General features: G+C 41.3%; 1 protein-coding gene across 1 annotated transcript in view; it reads left to right on the forward strand.

Moving 5' to 3' along the window:
* Positions 1-4,979: 4,979 nt before the first annotated feature.
* CCND3 (cyclin D3) overlaps positions 4,980-19,502 on the forward strand; it is a 31,251-nt gene continuing 16,728 nt past the window's right edge. Inside the window, exons 1-2 of the mRNA XM_089681113.1 lie at positions 4,980-5,165; positions 13,165-13,380. Of these exons, the coding sequence (XP_089537239.1) occupies positions 4,980-5,165; positions 13,165-13,380 (402 nt within the window). The remainder of the gene's footprint in view (positions 5,166-13,164; positions 13,381-19,502) is intronic.

The raw sequence follows: 19,502 nt of genomic DNA on the forward strand, positions 1-19,502 counted from the left end.
GTGATGTCAGACTGCTATTATTTTGAACACAACTGTATAGTTATATGCCTTACCAATCCGATAGAGGGTATTGTATATGTTTTTAAATAATTTAGGATTGAGATCTCTTGATGCCTGTTTTACCAATATGTGTTGCCATATTTTCATCATTTTGTAATAAACCGATTGAATTTTCTATTGTTGTCTCGTGGTGTGCAAATAAAATCTGCTAATATATAGGAAGCTGGCAAGGGTATGATCAACCCCCCTTTCCTGGCTCCATTTTATATTTTCCCATGTTGCAAAAAATAATCAATCATGTGCAAGAAAATAAATAAATCAGGATTTTTGCACACGATTGGATGACTGAAGTAAGCATAGCTTCAACTCATTCACTAATCTAAGTGACATTTCACTTAGAAGTGAAGCCATGTTGCCTTCAATCATCCAATCATGTTCCAGCAAAGATTAATTTTAACTTTTGGGTGTGAATTTGATGGCACCGTTACATTGACCCAGTGTGAACCAATATAAGTATGTACAGTATCTCTCATACCATTGGGATCTGTGTGGAAGCTGAAAATCACTGTAGCAGTTGTTGCTACTAAGATGATAGCAGCAATATTTCTCATCCAGTGCTGAGCAGCTTCCCTTCTGCATAGTAATCACAGGGGTCGCTTGCTCAGCACTGCCACCATTTACAGAATGCCTTGTATTTTTTTTCAGTAACTACAAGGTGTTCTCAAGGTGTGACTGGATAAGGTGAGATTGTGACATCACTTCCCTACTCTCCACATCATTCATTCAAATTAACCCTTGTATTCACTGAAAAAAATACAAGGAATTCTGTGAATGTCGGCAGTGCAGAGCGAGTGACACCCTGTAGTTGCCATGCAGAAATAAAGCTGCTCAAGACTGACCCTGGAAGAATGCAGGTACCAGTGTAGAAAGGCCATATTGCTTCTTTCTTAATGGACCCCTAAGACACATGGGGCTCTATGGGAAGCTGACAATTGCTGCATCTAGATGGAGTACCTAGGGTTACGAATGTTTAGGGCAGTATGGTCCAAGAGACAAGTGTCTGGAACACAGACTTTTTGAATTCCAGGCCTTCGTGTGCCCAGGATAGAGTTGAATGCTGTACCAAGTGGTACCCACATTTAGGGCCCTATGTGTACAGGGACAAAAGTCAGGAATCCAGAAGACTGTGTTCTGGACCTTCATCCCTCAACACAGAGGGCCCTAAATGTGGGTACCACTTGGTACAGCATTCAGCCCCGTCCAGCCACACCTGCCACTTTGACAGACTGAAGATGGCAGGACTGGATGCTGCAACTGTCCGTCTTGGGCACACTAACCGCAGAGAGGGACACACAGCAGCTAGAGGGTCCTGTGTACAAGAGGCCTAAATGTGCACCCATGATTAGCTGTACCAGGGGGTTAGCACACCCATCCCACTCTACATATGTCACCACTGGAAGGGAAAGAGGGCAAAAACAGCTTAAAATGGAAGCTCCGCTTATTTGCCTCCTCGCCCCCTTCACTGCCATATTTGGCACCTTTTGGGAGGGAGAGGGGAACGGGTACCTGGTTTTGACAGGTACCTGCTCCCACTTCAAGCTCAGTTCGCCACGACGTTTGGCCCCCTCCTTGCTCCCGCAGTCTCCTGGAAACTTTCACAGGTCCCAACAGATGGCCGTACCAATCAGGAGGCGCGGCACAACTCGTGCATGTGCAGTGGGCACCAAGCTGTAAAGCCGCAAGCTGTTACAGCTGGGTGCCCACAGTAGAGATGCCAGCGCCATGGAGGACAGAAGGAGAGAAGGGACTGTGTGGGTGAGTACATCGTTGGACCCCGGGACAGGTAAGTGTGTGTTTATTAAAAGTCAACAGCTACAGTTTTTGCTGACTTTTAATAAACACATAAACAGCTGGAACTCCACTTTAAATGTACTCATTGAAATTATTCTATACTCCTTTATACATAAATAACCACTTCCCACCTGTAGGACATACCCGTTTGTCCTCGGGTTAAAGTGGTTACACCTAGTGCCAGCTTTAGAGCTTGTGGGGCCCAGGGCATTTCAAAGTTGGGGGTCCCCTAATACACAGAGTTGGTTTACATTTTCAATGACAATCACACATTTTCAAAACGCCTGACAAAATGTCAGTATTCTGAGGTCACACATGCCCAAACATGCACAGTCATAGGCCACTTTCATTAACCACTTGCCCTCCTGAGGATTCCCCCCCCTTCCTGACCAGGCCATTTTTTTGTGTTACAGCATTGCGTTACTTTAACTGACAATTGTGTGGTCATGAAACGCTGCACCCAAATGAAATGTACGTCCTTTTTTCCCACAAATTGAGCTTTCTTTCGGTGGTATTTGATTGCAGTGTGCCCGAGCAGACAGGGAGCAGGACTGTTAGTAAACAAAGCAGCCCTCTTCCCCGTCAGTGGATTATGTATTTTATATTATTGTATTATTATTTATTTTTTATTATTTTATATAATTTTTATATTGTTTTATATTATTTTTGAAGAGAGGGGGAACCCGGGCAGTTGCTCCTTTTCCCCCCTTATAATTCTGGCACTGGTTATACTGGTTACCCAATATCAATATTTTCAGCTACCAATGCTCTACAAGTAAAAGCGATGCAAGTGGCTAAATAGCAGCTGGAAAGCTTTTACGTGTGGTGGAAGGGGTCTCCCCCGCTGCTTTTCCGGGCTTTCCCATTTCATCAGGGAGCCTGGGACTGAACAGCTTACCATAGAGATGCTTGAGAACCAAAAGTTCCTGATCATCTAATCTAAGAAATTGGAAAGGACAAGGATTTTATCACTTCCGGTTTTGCTCAGATGTGAAAACATCTGATCAAACTGACCCCAGTTTGATTAGACGCTTTTAAAGGCAGAGGAGAGATATGGGGTCTATTAGACCCCAGATGTCTCAGTAAAGAGAACAGGTCACTGCCCATGCTACCACAAGGGATGTTCCCAATCCCTTGTGATAGCAGTAAAATTGATTAAACAAAGAGAGTGTAAAATAAATAAATAATAGAATAAAAAACAACTGAAAGCACCACGCGCAAAGGTGCTTGCACATGTAGGTACCGCACACATATGTAAATGGTGATCGCACCACACGTTAGGTATCGCTGTGAACAATCTAATGAGAGCAATAATTCTAGAACCTGACCTCCTGTGTAACTCTAAACTGGTAACCTGTAAAGGCTTATAAAGCGTCACTAGCTGAGATTTTTAAGCACTGTAGTTTGTTGTCATTCCATGTATGACATGTTTGGTGTCTATTTACTCAGCGTAACATCATATATTTCCAAACATATGGGTATTATATTGTGTTTTATGGCATTAAAATTCATCAGAGTGTATTTTTTTCCCCAAACAAAAATAAGTTTCAAAAACCATTGTGCAAATACCGTATGACATAGAAAACCCACTGATTCCCCGCCACTCTATAGCAGAACTACTGCTACAGGGCGGCAGAGCTGCACAAAATCACGTGTATATATATTTATATATGTGATTTTGCATTTCCAGGTAGGGGCATGTACGCACTACCCACATCGCCATTGGCGGCTACAGCTGTCGATCACCAGGCCCTGGCCAGAGATTCCCCGCAGGCACCCAGAGATCGCTGAGTAACAGTGAAGGGGGAGAAGTCTGTGTGTAAGTAATACAGATCTCTCCCCTATCAGCACCGACATACTGCTTTGCATTGCATTGCATTGCAATACAAAGCAGCATGTTTCCCTAGTAAAGCACACACAGTAAAAGAGCACGCAGTTAACCCTTTGATCACCCCACGTTAACCCCTTCCTGCCCAGTGTCATTAGTACAGTGTTTTTAGTAGCACTGATCACTGTATTGGTGTCACTGGGGATGTCAGTGTCAGTTCCCCCCAGTGTCGGAATGCCTGCCGCAGTCCCGCTATAAGTCGCTGATCGCCGCCATTACTTATATATATATATATATATATATAAAAATTCCAGTATATATACCGCCATTTGTAGACGCTATAACTTTTACGTAAACCAATGAATTTACACATCTTGGGATTTTATTTTAGCAACGACATGTAGTAGAATCCATTTTTGTGTAAATTTGTGAAGAAATTAGATTTGAAATTTTTTTTACTGGACATGTTTTATAGCAAAAAGTCAAAAATATAGTTTTGTTTTGTTTTTAAATTGTCGGTCTATTTTTGTTTATAGCACAAAAAAATAAAAACCGCACAGGTGATCAAATACCAGTGAAATAAAGCTGTTTTTGTGGTAAAAAAAATCATAAATTTCATTTGGGTGTCAGTTAAAGTAACACAGCACTGTATCACAAAAAACGGCCTGGTCAGGAAGGGGGGAATCCTCTAGAGGGTAAGTAGTTAAAGAAATATATAGTTTGGGGGTTCTAGGTAATTTTCTTGCTAAAAAATGCAGATATTCACATGCATGAGTGAAGTGTCAGAATCGGTCCAGTATTGAAGTGGCTAACAATATAGTTTGGGATGAAGTTTTCAATTTGATCCTCGAGGGAACCTTGGAAATGATTAGAATGGACCCAGCTTTAGTCTATTATATGTAAACGTCTTCGGCCTATGAAGCCACCTTTGAGCACTCCACCCTCCGATGCACCGCTTTCCCTGTAGGCGTGTCCTTCTCCATAACTATGCTTCCCCCCACGTGTGCTCAGAACAGGGCTTTCCCTGTGAGCATGCTTTTTTCCAGAGCATGGATTCCCCCTGTGGGCGTATCTTTGTTCAGAGCAATGCTTTCCCTGTGGACGTGTCCTTTTTCAGAGCAGGGCTTCCCCTGTGGGCGTGTCCTTCTTCAGAGCACAGCTTTCCCTGTGGGCGTGTCCTTTTTCAGAGCATGGCTTCCCCCCGTGGGCGTGTCCTTCTTCAGAGCAGGGCTTTCCCTGTGGGCGTGCCCTTCTTCCAGCTGCTCTTCGCGGGCGTACAGTGTACCTACCGCATCGAGTCATGGCGTGTGGAGGTGGGAGGGTGCTCAGAGCTTTGCCAGACCCGCAACTAGTCCGGGATCCCCGAGTCCTGTGGAATCTCTTGACCCAGGAGAGGCGGCAAAGGACGGAGAGTGCAGGCGGTCGGTGTTCTCAGCCTGAAGTCACCGCGGACATGCAGGAAATCCTGGCCCACTGGATGCTGGAGGTAGACCCCGCCCAGGATATTTATGGATCTGGTTATCATGCGTGCGCCATGCCTGGCGGCTTGTTTGGCTATAGAAGGTGCTGGTACCCAGAGTTGTGATGGTTTCTAGTGGCCGCTGTATTCCCTGTCCCTCCACGTGTGTGGAACGTTTAGTAGGCCTGCAGTAAACACAGTGAGTGTATGCCACCATTCCTCAGATATGGGGAAGACACTTCCTACAGGAGGAAATGGTGGGGCACCTTGTATGCCACATTATCTACTGCCCCTGCCTGGGATAACAGTGTGGGGGCTGATGTACATATTGTCGGGGTTTCCCCTAACCAAGATCTAATCCTCTTCCTGATCAGGCTATTTTTTTGCTATTCAGCACTGCACTACTTTAACCACTTGCCCTCCAAAGGATTTACCCCCCCTTCCAGACCAGGCCATTTTTTTTTTTTTTGCTTTTTAGCACTGCCCTACTTTAACTACTTGCCCTCCAAAGGATTTACCTCCCTTCCGGACCAGGCGATTTGTTTTGCTTTGCTTTTCAGCACTGCACTACTTTAACCACTTGCCCTCCAAAGGATTTACCCTCCCCTACCTGACCAGGCCTTTTTTTTTTTTTTTTCTGATTTTCAGCACTGCACTACTTTAACCACTTGCCCTCCAAAGGATTTAGCCCCCTTCCTGACCGGACCTTTTTTTTGCGATACATCACTGTGTTACTTTAACTGACAATTGTGCAGTCATGCAACTCTGTACATAATTAAAATGTATGTCCTATTTTATGTATGTCCCCCCCCCCCCCCCCCCCCCACAAATAGAGCTTTCTTTTGGTCACCTCTGCGATTTTTATTTTTGCGCTATAAACAAAAGAGAATTTTTAAAAAGAAATAATATTTTTGACATTTTATTATAAAATACATCCAATAAAAAAATTTTAAAAATCACATTTCATCATAAATTTAGGTCAATGTGTTCTGCTACATGTCTTTGCTAAAAAAAATCCCAATACATGTAAATGAATTTGTTTACGTGAAAGTTATAGCATCTACAAGTGGCGATATATATACTGGAATTTTTATTTTTTTTATACTAGTAATGGCGGCAATCAATGACTTATAGTGGGACTGTGGTGGGCATTCTGACACTGGGTGGGAACTAACTGTCACTGACATCCTCACTGACACTAATACAGTGATCAGTGCTAATAAAAAGCACTGACACTGTACTAATGAAACTGGGCAGGAAGGGGTTAACATGTGGAGTGATCAAAGGGTTAACTGTATGCTATGTGTGTTTCACATTATGTGCTGTGTGCTGTTTTACAACGGAGACATGCTGCTTTGTATTTCTCTGCTATACAGAGAAATACAAAGCAGCATGTCCTTGCTGACAGGAGAGAGACCTGTGTTGTTTACACACAGGTCTTTCCCCTCTCAACTTTCCCCGAGTGGCGGCAGAGAATCACTGGCCAGGACCCGGTAGTTGACATGTCTAGCCGGCAACGGCGCGTGCCCCGTACCCAGAAATCACGTGTATATATGTGATTTTGTACAGCCCTGCCGCCCTATAGCAGTACTTCTACTATAGGGCAAGCGGTTAACTGACAATTGCGCGGTCATGCAACGTTGTACCCTAATTAAATTTATAGCATTTTTTTCACAAATAGAGCTTTTTCTTTTGGTGGTATTTGATCACGGCTGGGTTTTTTTAATTTTATAAACTAAAAAATAGCAAACATTTTGGAAAAAAAACCCCAATATTTTTGCTTTGAAACATATCCAATAAAAAAAAATTCTTCATAAACTAAGGCCAAAATTTATTCAGCTACATGTCTTTGGTAAAAAAAAAAAATCCCCCAAAAAATGTATATTAATTGGTTTGTGCAAAAGTTATAGTGTCTACTGGTGGCGGTATATATACTGGAATTTTTATTTATTTTACTGGTAATGGTGGCGATCAGCGACTTATAGTGGGACTGTGATAGTGCAGCGGGTACTGCCATTAGGAGCTAACTGCCACTGACAAAACCAGTGACACTGAGTGCTAATATTATGCAGTGACACTGTACTAATGACACTGGGTAGGAAGAGGTTAACATTTGGAGCAATAAAAGGGTTAACTGTGTGTGCTGATTTTACTAAGGGATCTTGCTGTTGCTTAGCAGGGAATTAAAAAACAGTAAGATGCCCTATACAGAGCTCTGTAAAGTTTACCATCACAGAACTCTATCCATGAATCACTGAGCCAATCAGCGGGTCCCGGCCATCATTCATTGACCCGGGACCTACTGATTGGCTTGTGCTGTGACACCTCCTATCGGAAGAGCTGTTTCACGTACTAAATAGTAATAACAGTGGTAGTAAAGTAAAAAAAATGAAAATAAATTGGGCAGTTTAAGTCATAATGTGCCAGTATGCACTGCATACTAACACATTTTAGACAGATTTGCCTTAAAATGAAGCCCTCCAATGGCACACTGTCACCACTGTTGGTGCTTCCATCTTCACCCAGTCTTCCTTCTGGGTTTGCAGGCTCCAGCTGTTTGATGGTGTCACTCCCGCACACATGCAAAAGTCAGTCTTGGCACAGTGCTCTCAATGCAATACTCCAGTATGCCGTCCATTCAGAGCACAGTGCGCATGTGCTGGTGACGTCACCGGCCTCTACAAATGTAAATATCTCCTAAATGGTACACATTTAGGAGATATTCACTGTACCTACAGGTAAGCCTTGTTATAGGCTAAACCTGTAGGTACAAATCATAAAGTGGACTTTACCACTGCTTTAACACATACACAGGACAGGATGCCTTGCGCCCTATGTGTTCACTTCTCTGCAGCATGTTATTACACACTACACCCACATCACAATGCTCTGCTGTGAAGAAAATAAATGAAATACAGTATCACTTTGTGTCATTTCAGTACATTTGTAAAAAAAAAAACTAAAAATGAAAGTGTAATTATATGTCGTAATCATCAGCGTATTCACACTGTTTACTTTCAAGTGCACACCATCAGCCACAGTAAGACACAGCCACTGGTGTAAATAGGCCCATAGTAAAAGAAAAGACTGAGCTCAGACACAGCCACCTCCAATTTTGAAAGAGAGACTACAGTAGCAACTGTCGTCATTCACAAAACACCAGCCCACAACAGTACAACCCTACTACTACACTAGTCTCTCTCAAACAACTGAGCCCAGACCTGCTCACCTGTGTTCTGGAAAGAGAGACTATAGTAGCTGGAGTGTGTTGTTGTAGGCTGTTGCTTTTCTGAATGATGGTGCTTGTCTCAGTGTAGTCATTCATAACAACACAAGCCAACAGTTGCTGCTTTATTATCCTCTAAAATAGCACGTGGCTGGTAGGCATGTTTGGGCTGAGTTTTTTCAATTAAGTATAAGGAAGGTGCCGGAGGAGACTCTGGGCTGCATGATTAAATAGAGGGCTTCATATGTTCTGTACTGGCAGTATTCAGCAGGGGTGGGGATTTGCAGGCTCTGTGTAAACTGTCTTTCACTTCCCCCTCCCCATCCTCCTCTGTGTGGGCTCTCAGTCAGAGCTAATTACACATTCGTCTCCTTTGTCTGGTGTGGTTGGGCATCAGGTGGGGGGAGTTGCCACTTTTTCTTTCTTAATGGTATGGATGAGATTGAGGTTGTACCCAAAGTAGGTGTGGTGTACTTGCCATGGGTGTGGTTTAGGTTGGATGATGAGAGACACACTATTTTAGCTAGGTCTTCTTGCAAAGTTGCTGTATTGTATCATGAGCAAACACTGAGATTGAATTATTATTATCTATGTTGTTTATGAAGAAGTTAAACAAAATTGAACCTCTAGACCAGTGGTTCTTAACCTGGGTTCGATCGAACCCCAGGGGTTCGGTGAGTCAGTCTCGGGGGTTCGGCGGAGGTGAAGACCCACACCTGACTCATATGATTTGTGCAGTAAATATTCATTATTATGTTTTTGTTTTTGTGTGAAAATCATGTTTTAATGGTTTTGTTCTTTGTTCTTAATGGTTTTGTTCATTTTGTGCACCTATGTATAAATATATACCTAAATATATACCTATGTTTTGAATTTTAAAAATCATATTTTATTTTTCCAATTAAGAAGGGTTTGGTGAATGCGCATATGAAACTGGTGGGGTTCAGTAACTCCAACAAGGTTAAGAACCACTGCTCTAGACCATTCAGAAAATATACCATTAATCACTACCCTGTGGATGCACTCCTGCAACCAGTTTTCTGTACAGATACATACAGTTTCAACTATACCAAAAGGCCTTAATTTGTAAATTAATCATTTATGGAGTACTGTATCAAGTGCCTTAGTAAAATCTAGATACACTACGTCCACAGGCCTTATTTTATCCAAATTACAGCTCACCTCCTCATAGAATGTTAAAAGGTTGGTCTGGCAACTAATGTTAAAAGGTTGGTTACTAATAAGGATACTATTCTCATCAGCAAATTCTTGAATATGATGCCTTATGCTTTTCAATAGTTTACATACTATTGATGTTAGGCTGACTGGTCTGTAGTTTCCAGGTATATATATATTCCCTTTGGCTCATGGTTTTGCCATGGTATTGTAATACAAAATCCAGCTTGTTATTGAGAAAAAAAAAGGTGCATTCAGAATGTGGCAGGATTGCCTCCTGAATGCCTGGAAGCTGTTGCTCTGCCTCCCTCTGAAAAGTGATTTACCGCTTGCAAAAGCTGCTGTAACAAAATTCCAGGAAGTTTTTTTTTCGTTTAACACCACAAGTCAAATAGGCTACCTCTAATGAAGACTAGTGTAGGTTTGGATCTTCTTCTGTTTACTGAACAAGTCATAGCTCCATTGACACTACACACAACACTCTTCTTCCAGCGCTGCGACTGAGTGTTCCACCTGTTATACAATGAAGGAATTCTGTCATTTGCCATACTTATCCACTCCCCTTGTTCATTCACAAAAGACCTAATATGCCATTCACAGACATATCTGGTAAGTAGGAATGAGCTTAGGTGGGTGCAGATATAGGTCCGAACCTGCCTTACCTATCCTGCCAGGATGCTGTCACTAAGGATGTCCAATCAAATGCAGCCAAGGTATTCCCTGCCCTGCTGTTGTGCATGCCCCTTTGTGTCCAGCTTCAGGCAGGGAATATCTCAGCCGCTGATGTTTGGCAGACCAAAGGGACAGCTTCTTGGTGGGATAGGTTAGGGGGGATTTGGACTAGGATCCGAACATGCCTAAGCACATGTGAGTGATTTGATTTACATGGGATTGCTTTGATTGTGGAGTACTGACACTTCCTCCGACTGAAAAGTGGATTTTGCATAATACTACACAAAAAGTGTAATTGTCACTGGGGATTACAGTATATGGATTTGCAATATTATGAATTACTATATGAATTTGCACTGTTTAAATTTATGTCGGTACTTTAGGTATTTATTAGGTATTTAATGGGGGTTATTTACTAAACCTGGAGAGTGGAAAATCTTGTGTAACTCTGCATAGAAACCAATCAGGCTCCATGTTTAATTGCCAAAGCTTAATTGAACAAGCTAAAGTTAGAAGCTGATTGGCTACTATGCACAGCTGTACCAGATTCTGAGTGCACCAGTTTTAGTAAATCTACTCCAATGTGTTGCTTATAAGGATTGGTGGATTATATGATTATTTAATTGAAATTGCAGTTTTATTTTCAATTTGATCTGTTTGTTGTTTATAGGTAGTGGAAAGAGGTAAACACAAGTGTGTTCGAATCCTAGTCCAAACCTACCTGAGCTATCTCACTAGTAAACTGTCACTGCACACTGCCAATAATAAGTGGCTGAGGCATTCACTGCTCGCAGTTGCACTTATACATGTGGCTACAGGGTGAGTAATGCATCGGCTGCCTATGGCTGGTCATGTACACCGTGTTCCAAATTATTATGCAAATTATATTTTTCTCATTTACCTAAATAACTGATGTAAATAACAGTCAGCATAATTCTCATGTCATCAACTATTAAGAGTACAATTCAAATTTTATTGAACAAACCTCCTAATGATAACAGGATTTTTTTAAACATAAAAAACTTACAATGCACTGTTCCAAATTATTATGCACAGGAAGTTTCGAAACACTTTATAGGTTGTAAAGAACTGAAAATTGTCATTTGTTGTGTTTGCAGCATATTTATTGAAATCAAAAGCTATTTCAATCAAACTTTTAACAAAATTTTAACTTTTTAAACATTTTAACAGGTCACGTTACATTTTAACATAGGACCCCTTATTTGATAGCTGCTTCACAAGTCTTGCATCCATTGAACTTGTGAGTTTTTGGACAGTTTCTGCTTGAATTTGTTTGCAAGATGTCAGAATAGCCTCCCAGAGCTGCTGTTTGGATGTAAACTGCCTCCCACCCTCATAGATCTTTTGCTTGAGGATGCTCCAAAGGTTCTCAATAGGATTGGGGTCAGGGGAGGATTGAGGCCACACCATGACTTTCTCTCCTTTTATCCCCATAACAGCCATTGATGCAGAGGTATTCTTTGCAGCATGAGATGGTGCATTGTCATGCATGAAGATGATTTTGTTACGGAAAGCATAGTTCTTCCTCCTGTACCAGGGAAGAAAGTAGTCAGTTATAAACTCCACATACTTTGCAGAGGTCATCTTTACACCTTCGGGGACCCTAAAGGGGCCGACCAGCTCTGTTCCCATGATTCCGGCCCAAAACATGACTCCACCACCGCCTTGCTGACGTCGCAGCCTTGTTGGAAAAGGGTGGCCGTCCACCAACCATCCACTACTCTATCCATCTGGACCATCCAGGGTTGCACGGCACTCATCAGTGAACAGGACTGTTTGAAAATTAGTCTTCATGTATTTTTCTGCCCAATGCAGCTGTTTCTGCTTGTTAGCATTGGTTAGTGGTGGCCGAATAGAAGGTTTATGCACAGTTGCAAGACTCTGGAGGACTCTACACCTTGATGTCCGTGGGACTCCAGAGGCACCAGCAGCTTCAAATATCTGTTTGCTGCTATGTAATGGTATTTTAGCAGCTGCTGTCTTGATCCGATGCATGGATCTGGCAGAAATCTTCCTCAATGTGCCTTTATCTGCACGAACCCGTCTGTGCTCTGAATCAGCCACAAATCTCTTAATAGTGTGATGATCACGCTAAATTTTCGTGAAATATCTAACGTTTTCATACCACGTCCAAGGCATTGAACTATTTCACTCTTTTTGGCAGCAGAAAGATCCTTTTTCTTCCCCATATTGCTTGAAAATGGTGCTCTGCTTAATAATGTGGAACACCGTCCTTTAGTAGTTTTTCCTTAAATTGGGCTCACCGGCCAATCTAATTATCACAGGTGTCTGAGATTGTTTTCAGTGATCAAAAGAGCCCTGACACACAATGCCATCCATGAGTTACACTGAAAAACAAAATATTTAATCTTTGTGACACTTAAAAAGAATTTGCATAATAATTTGGAACGCGGTGTAAAGTGACAGCTTCCTGGTGGGATATCTCAGTTTGATTCAGAATAGGATCTGAACAGCTCATCCCTAGTATTACATTTTGTGTATGTGTGTGTATATATGTATGTGTGTATATATATATATATATATATATATATATATATATATGTGTGTATATGTATATATATAATTTCAATTTGTATTTCAAGTACCTGGCTCAAACTAGTGCCCGCCAACAAGACACATACACATTCTAAGTCAATAAGAGCACAGTTAAACTTGCAGTTGAAGGCAGGAAAAACACATGTGGTGGGGGTTTTTAGGTCTTAAACCAGGCGGGCCGAAGGTGACATAATGCCCCTGCACCGCCTGTCAAATGCCTTCTGAAGAGTGATCCACCTCATGTCACTCTTTAGAGGGCTAACACCAGTGTAAACAAGCCCTTAGGGAGTTACTAAGCTAAGCATATGTAATCACTCATTGCTTTTGATTAGTAAGAAACTAATTTGTCTTTTTTTTTTATTCTTAAAATTTTAGGTTTGTGAGGACCAACAATGTGAATACGGGGTATTCCCTCTAGCTATGAGCTACATACGAAAATGCTTATCTCTGTTTCCAGTGGAAAAAAGAAATTTACAGCTGCTTGGTGCAGTGTGTGTCCTGCTAGCCTCGAAGATGAAGGATATGGTGCCAATAAAAGTTGACGCTCTAGAATTATATACAGCTTGCTCTGTTGCTGCTGCCGAGATCAGGGTATAACTTCTTCTTTCCGTATGTTAAAAATGACTGCAAATGTCGCAAGTGTTTCTGCAATATGTTGGCAGCAAATTTCAGTGTGTGAATGTATTCAGTAATATTGTCATGCTGAAAGAATTTTTCCAGAGGGAGTTGATCCCTAGCTCGGGAACAGATGAAACCATAAAAATTAAGTAGATAGGGGCTCTAAAGAATAATGGTGAGTATAAGGAGCATATATCCATGAGCAAGGGGTGGAGACTAATTGCGCTGCTGATAACATGGGCTCCCTTGTAGTGGTATCAGATTCCAGTTCAAAGGGTAATAGGACAGTTATGGGATTGCTATTGCTTCTGTAGGTGGGTAACGAAGAAAGAAAGGAAGCATTTTATTACTTTACAGTACAGTGTATCTCATTGTACACAAGTGGGCAAATACTTTACAAATCATAAAAATACAGTCACTGGCTGTTGTGATATACAATTAGTTATGAGTGAACAAACTTACTTATTATAGTGCAATTGGCCAAGCAGAATGAAAAATGAAGTTTCTTGAAGCAAGTGAAGCAATCTTTGTTATTACTGCATACAGGCATTTTTGCTTGTACAGTGTAAAAGGGAGACACAGGTGCAGTGTACATCCCGCTGCCAGTAGCATTTCAAAATCTACCGCTGTACGCTATTTAAGTGGTACTCGTTCTTAGAGCTACAATGAATGAAATAAGTATTTGATCCCCTGCTGATTTTGAATATTTGCCCACTCACAAAGAAATTATCAGTCTAAAAATCGAATGGTTGGTGTATTGTAACCAGAGACAGAATAGCAACAAAAAATTCAAAATAAATGCATGTCTAACAAATTATGCACTGATTTGCATGTTCATGAGGGAAATAAGTATTTGATCCCCTATCATTCAGCAGGATTTCTGGCAACCAGGTGTCTTTCTTACAGGTAACAAGATTAGAAGCAGTCAATTAAAGGGAGTGCTGCTAATCTCATTTTGTTACCTGTATAAAAGACACCTGTCCACAGGAGCAATCAAACAATCAGATTCCAAACTCTCCACCATGGCAAAGACCAAAGAGCTGTCCAAGGATGTCAGGGACAAGATTGTAGACCTACACAAGGCTGGACTGGGCTACCAAACTATTGCCAAGTAGCTTGGTGAGAAGGTGACAACAGTTGGTGCAATCATTCGCAAATGGAAGAAACACAAAACAACTGTCAGTTTCCCTAGGTCTGATGCACCATGCAAGATCTCACCTCGTGGAGTGTCAATGATCATGAGAACAGTGAGGAATCATCCCAGAACTACACGTGAGGATCTTGTCAATGATCTCCAGGCAGCTGAGACCACAGTAACCAAGAAAACAATTGGTAACACACTACACCAACAAGGATTGAAAACCTGCAGTGCCCGCATGGCCCTCTGCTCAAGAAAGCACATGTCCAGGCCTGTCTGAAGTTTGCCACTGAACATCTGAATGTTGCAGAGGAGGACTGGTTGAAAGTGTTGTGGTCAGATGAGACCAAAATTGAGCTCTTCGGCATCAACTCAACTCGCCGTGTTTGGAGGAGGAGGAATGCTGCCTATGACTCCCAAGAACACCATCCCAACTGTCAAACGTGGTGGAAACATTCTGCTTTGGGGGTGTTTTTCTGCTAAAGGGACAGGACAACTGCACGATGGATGGGGCAATGTACCATCAAATCTTGGATGAGAACCTTCTTCCCTCAGCCAGGGCATTGAAAATGGGTCGTGGATGGGTGTTCCAGCATGCCAATGATCCAAAACACACGGCCAAGGCAACAAAGGCGTGGTGCAAGAAGAAGCACATTAAGGTCCTGGAGTGGCCTACCCAGTCTCCAGACCTTATTCCAATTGAAAATCTGTGGAGGGAGCTGAAAGTTCGAGTTGCCAAACGTCAGCCACCAAGCCTTAATGACTTGGAGAGGATCTGCCAAGAGGAGTGGGCCAAAATCCCTCCTGAGTTGTGTGCAAACCTGTTGGCCAACTACAGGAAACGTCTGACCTCTGTGATTGCCAACAAGGGATTTGCCACCAAGTACTAAGTCATGTTTTGTGAAGGGGATCAAATACTTATTTCCCTCATGAACATGCAAATCAGTGCTTAATTTGTTAGACATGCATTTCAATTTTTTGTTACTATTCTGTCTCTCAGTGTTACAATACACCTACCATTTGATTTTTAGACTGATCATTTCTTTGTGAGTTGGCAAACATTCAAAATCAGCAGGGGATCAAATACTTATTTCCTTCACTGTATATGCCCTGAATGTGGAATTCCTGTGTATGGGGACTAAGCCCCTGAATGCATTTGACCCTAAGTGCGAGTACCATCCAGCTGTGAACAGCACTGCATATTTCAGCTTGTCATTGATTTTGACCAGCTACTCGGGGGATCAGGAAGGAATTTTTTTCCCCTGCAGGAGCAAATTGGATCATGCTTTGCTGCTTTTTTGCCGCCTTCTGGATCAACTGTGGGTATAGGATTATACTTTTTTATTCATAGTTGAGCTAGATGTACTTGTGTCTTATTTCAGCTATACTAACTATATAACTACTAAAGAAAAACCTCACAAAAGGATATACAAAAAAGGACGTAACAATTAACAAAATGTATCATATAGTCAAACAATGCACGTACCCCGTTCCTATCCATCCCCTCCCCACCCCAGCCCCTTGCCCATTACCAACCCCCCCAACAATATCCCATATAGTCCACCCCCTCCCAGGACAACCCCAGCAGCCCTACGGGCCCCCCCTCCTCCCTGCACCAGGGCACCGAGGGCTAACCCTACACCTCTCTCTACAATCCCTAAAGTCCCCCTCTCCCATGCAGGTGGATATGCTCCCCGTAGAGTCCCCCTATAGCTGCGCCTATAATGGTAAATGTATCAGGACATACAGTCAGGTCCATAAATATTGGGACATCGACATAATTCTAACATTTTTGGCTCTATACACCACCACAATAGATTTGAAGTGAAACGAACATGAAGTGCTTTAAGTGCAGACTGTCAGCTTTAATTTGAGGGTATTTACATCCAAATCAGGTGAACGGTGTAGGAATTACAACAGTTTGCATATGTGCCTCCCACTTGTTAAGGGACCAAAAGTAATGGGACAGAATAATAATCATAAATCAAACTTTCACTTTTTAATACTTGGTTGCAAATCCTTTGCAGTCAATTACAGCTTGAAATCTGGAACGCATAGACATCACCAGATGCTGGGTTTCATCCCTGGTGATGCTCTGCCAGGCCTCTACTGCAACTGTCTTCAGTTCCTGCTTGTTCTTGGGGCATTTTCCCTTCAGTTTTGTCTTCAGCAAGTGAAATGCATGCTCAATCGGATTCAGGTCAGGTGATTGACTTGGCCATTGCATAACATTCCACTTCTTTCCCTTAAAAAACTCTGGTTGCTTTTGCAGTATGCTTTGGGTCATTGTCCATCTGCACTGTGAAGTGGCATCCAATGAGTTCTGAAGCATTTGGCTGAATATGAGCAGATAATATTGCCCGAAACACTTTAGAATTCATCCGGCTGCTTTTGTCAGCAGTCACATCATCAATAAATACAAGAGAACCAGTTCCATTGGCAGCCATACATGCCCACGCCATGACACTACCACCACCATGCTTCACTGATGAGGTGGTATGCTTAGGATCATGAGCAGTTCCTTTCCTTCTCCATACTCTTCTCTTCCCATCACTCTGGTACAAGTTGATCTTGGTCTCATCTGTCCATAGGATGTTGTTCCAGAACTGTGAAGGCTTTTTTAGATGTCGTTTGGCAAACTCTAATATGGCCTTCCCGTTTTTGAGGTTCACCAATGGTTTACATCTTGTGGTGAACCCTCTGTATTCACTCTGGTGAAGTCTTCTCTTGATTGTTGACTTTGACACACATACACCTACCTCCTGGAGAGTGTTCTTGATCTGGCCAACTGTTGTGAAGGGTGTTTTCTTCACCAGGGAAAGAATTCTTCGGTCATCCACCACAGTTGTTTTCCGTGGTCTTCCGGGTCTTTTGGTGTTGCTGAGCTCACCGGTGCATTCCTTCTTTTTAAGAATGTTCCAAACAGTTGTTTTGGCCACGCCTAATGTTTTTGCTATCTCTCTGATGGGTTTGTTTTGTTTTTTCAGCCTAATGATGGCTTGCTTCACTGATAGTGACAGCTCTTTGGATCTCATCTTGAGAGTTGACAGCAACAGATTCCAAATGCAAATAGCACACTTGAAATTAACTCTGGACCTTTTATCTGCTCATTGTAATTGGGATAATGAGGGAATAACACACACCTGGCCATAGAACAGCTGAGAAGCCATTTGTCCCATTACTTTTGGTCCCTTAACAAGTGGGAGGCACATATGCAAACTGTTGTAATTCCTACACCGTTCACCTGATTTGAATGTAAATACCCTCAAATTAAAGCTGACAGTCTGCAGTTAAAGCACATCATGTTTGTTTCATTTCAAATCCATTGTGGTGGTGTATAGAGTCAGAAATGTTAGAATTGTGTCGATGTCCCAATATTTATGGACCTGACTGTAGAATCCGGCTGACAGGAGAAGTCCAAATTTGTATGCATAAAATTAATCCCCAAGGTGTAGTTCCACCACGAAAGAGGAGAGCAGCTGAAAGGGGCAACTTTGGTTCCTCCAATGAAGTGTAACTCAGTTCATGACTGTAGTAGGTATGCCGTTATGATCTATCTACTCATAAACATCACCAGAGCCTGTGTACTTGTCATCTGATGGGCATGATACAGGTCCAGCCTACCAGTCAGGTAACTGCAAGAATGCAGCCAGAGAGAGAGAAATGATTGCTTTTGTAGCCATCATGGCTATAAAAGCAATCACAATGTAGAAAAAAAAAATCCTGATCACCCGCACAAGTAGTACAGTGTCACTATGGTGACACTGTACTGCTAGGATGATGGTATGTAAAATAAATATTTTAAAAATTGAAAAAATAAAGTGAAAATATACAAAAAAAATGTTTCAATTATAATTTTTTTTTCCAAACACTGATTTGGGTAATTTATTATTTTTTTTTTTTTTTACCAAAAAAGGTAGAATACATTTTGGCCTAGATTTATGAGGAAAGATTACTTATTTGCAAACGTTTGTGAGGAAAAAAATGTTTTTTCATTTATATAGCAAACAATAAAAACCCAGTAGTGATTAACCATTTCAATACCGTGCAATTTTACACCTACCTGCCCAGGCCATTTTTCAGGTTTCAGCGCTCTCACACTTTGAATGACAATTGCGCGGTCATACAACACTGTACCCAAACTAAAATTTTATCATTTTCTTCACACAACTAGAGCTTTCTTTTGGTGGTATTTAATCACCGCTGGGGTTTTTATTTTTTGCTAAATTAACAAAAAAAGACCAAAAATTTTGAAAAAAAACACATTTTTCTTTGTTTCTGTTATAAAAGTTTACAAATAAATAATTGTTCTTCATAAATTTAGGCCGAGATGTATTCTGCTACATGTCTTTGGTGAAAATAACCCAAATTAGGATGTATTTTTTAGTTTGTAGGAAAGTTATAGAGTTCACAAACTATGGTATAGATCTGAATATTGATCAATCCTGAAGTACTGACAGCCAATCTAATTTCTTGAGGTCCAAGAATGTCAGAACAGTACAGATATCCCACAAATGACCCCTTTTTGCAGAGTAGACAGTCCGACGTACTTCATAAGAGGCATGGCGAGTTTTTTGAAGTTGTATTTTTATGTCATAATTTTTCGGAAAATTAAAAAATTAAAAAAATTATTTTCACTATTTTTTTTTACATACTGTCACCAGTGCAGTACAGCGTCGTCATATAACTGGCATGGCGGTTAACAGGGACACTGACTGGTGACAGTATGAAAAAAAAAAATATATATATTTTTTTTTTAATTTTTTTTATTTTTTTATTATATTTAAATTTTTATTACATTTTTTTAAATTTTTTTTTAAGATTTTTTTTTCATATTTTACTATGACCAAAGTAGTACAATGTTACCATAGTAACACTGTACTACTTTGGGGAAGTGATCAGTATTTTTTTTTTTTTTACACAATTTGCTTATAGCAAAGAATTCAGCATTTGCCTG

This window comes from Staurois parvus, unplaced genomic scaffold, assembly GCF_062004578.1.
Source record: "Staurois parvus isolate SC_StPar_1 unplaced genomic scaffold, SC_StPar_1.0 ptg000261l, whole genome shotgun sequence".
In the NCBI taxonomy this organism is placed as follows: Eukaryota; Metazoa; Chordata; class Amphibia; order Anura; family Ranidae; genus Staurois; species Staurois parvus.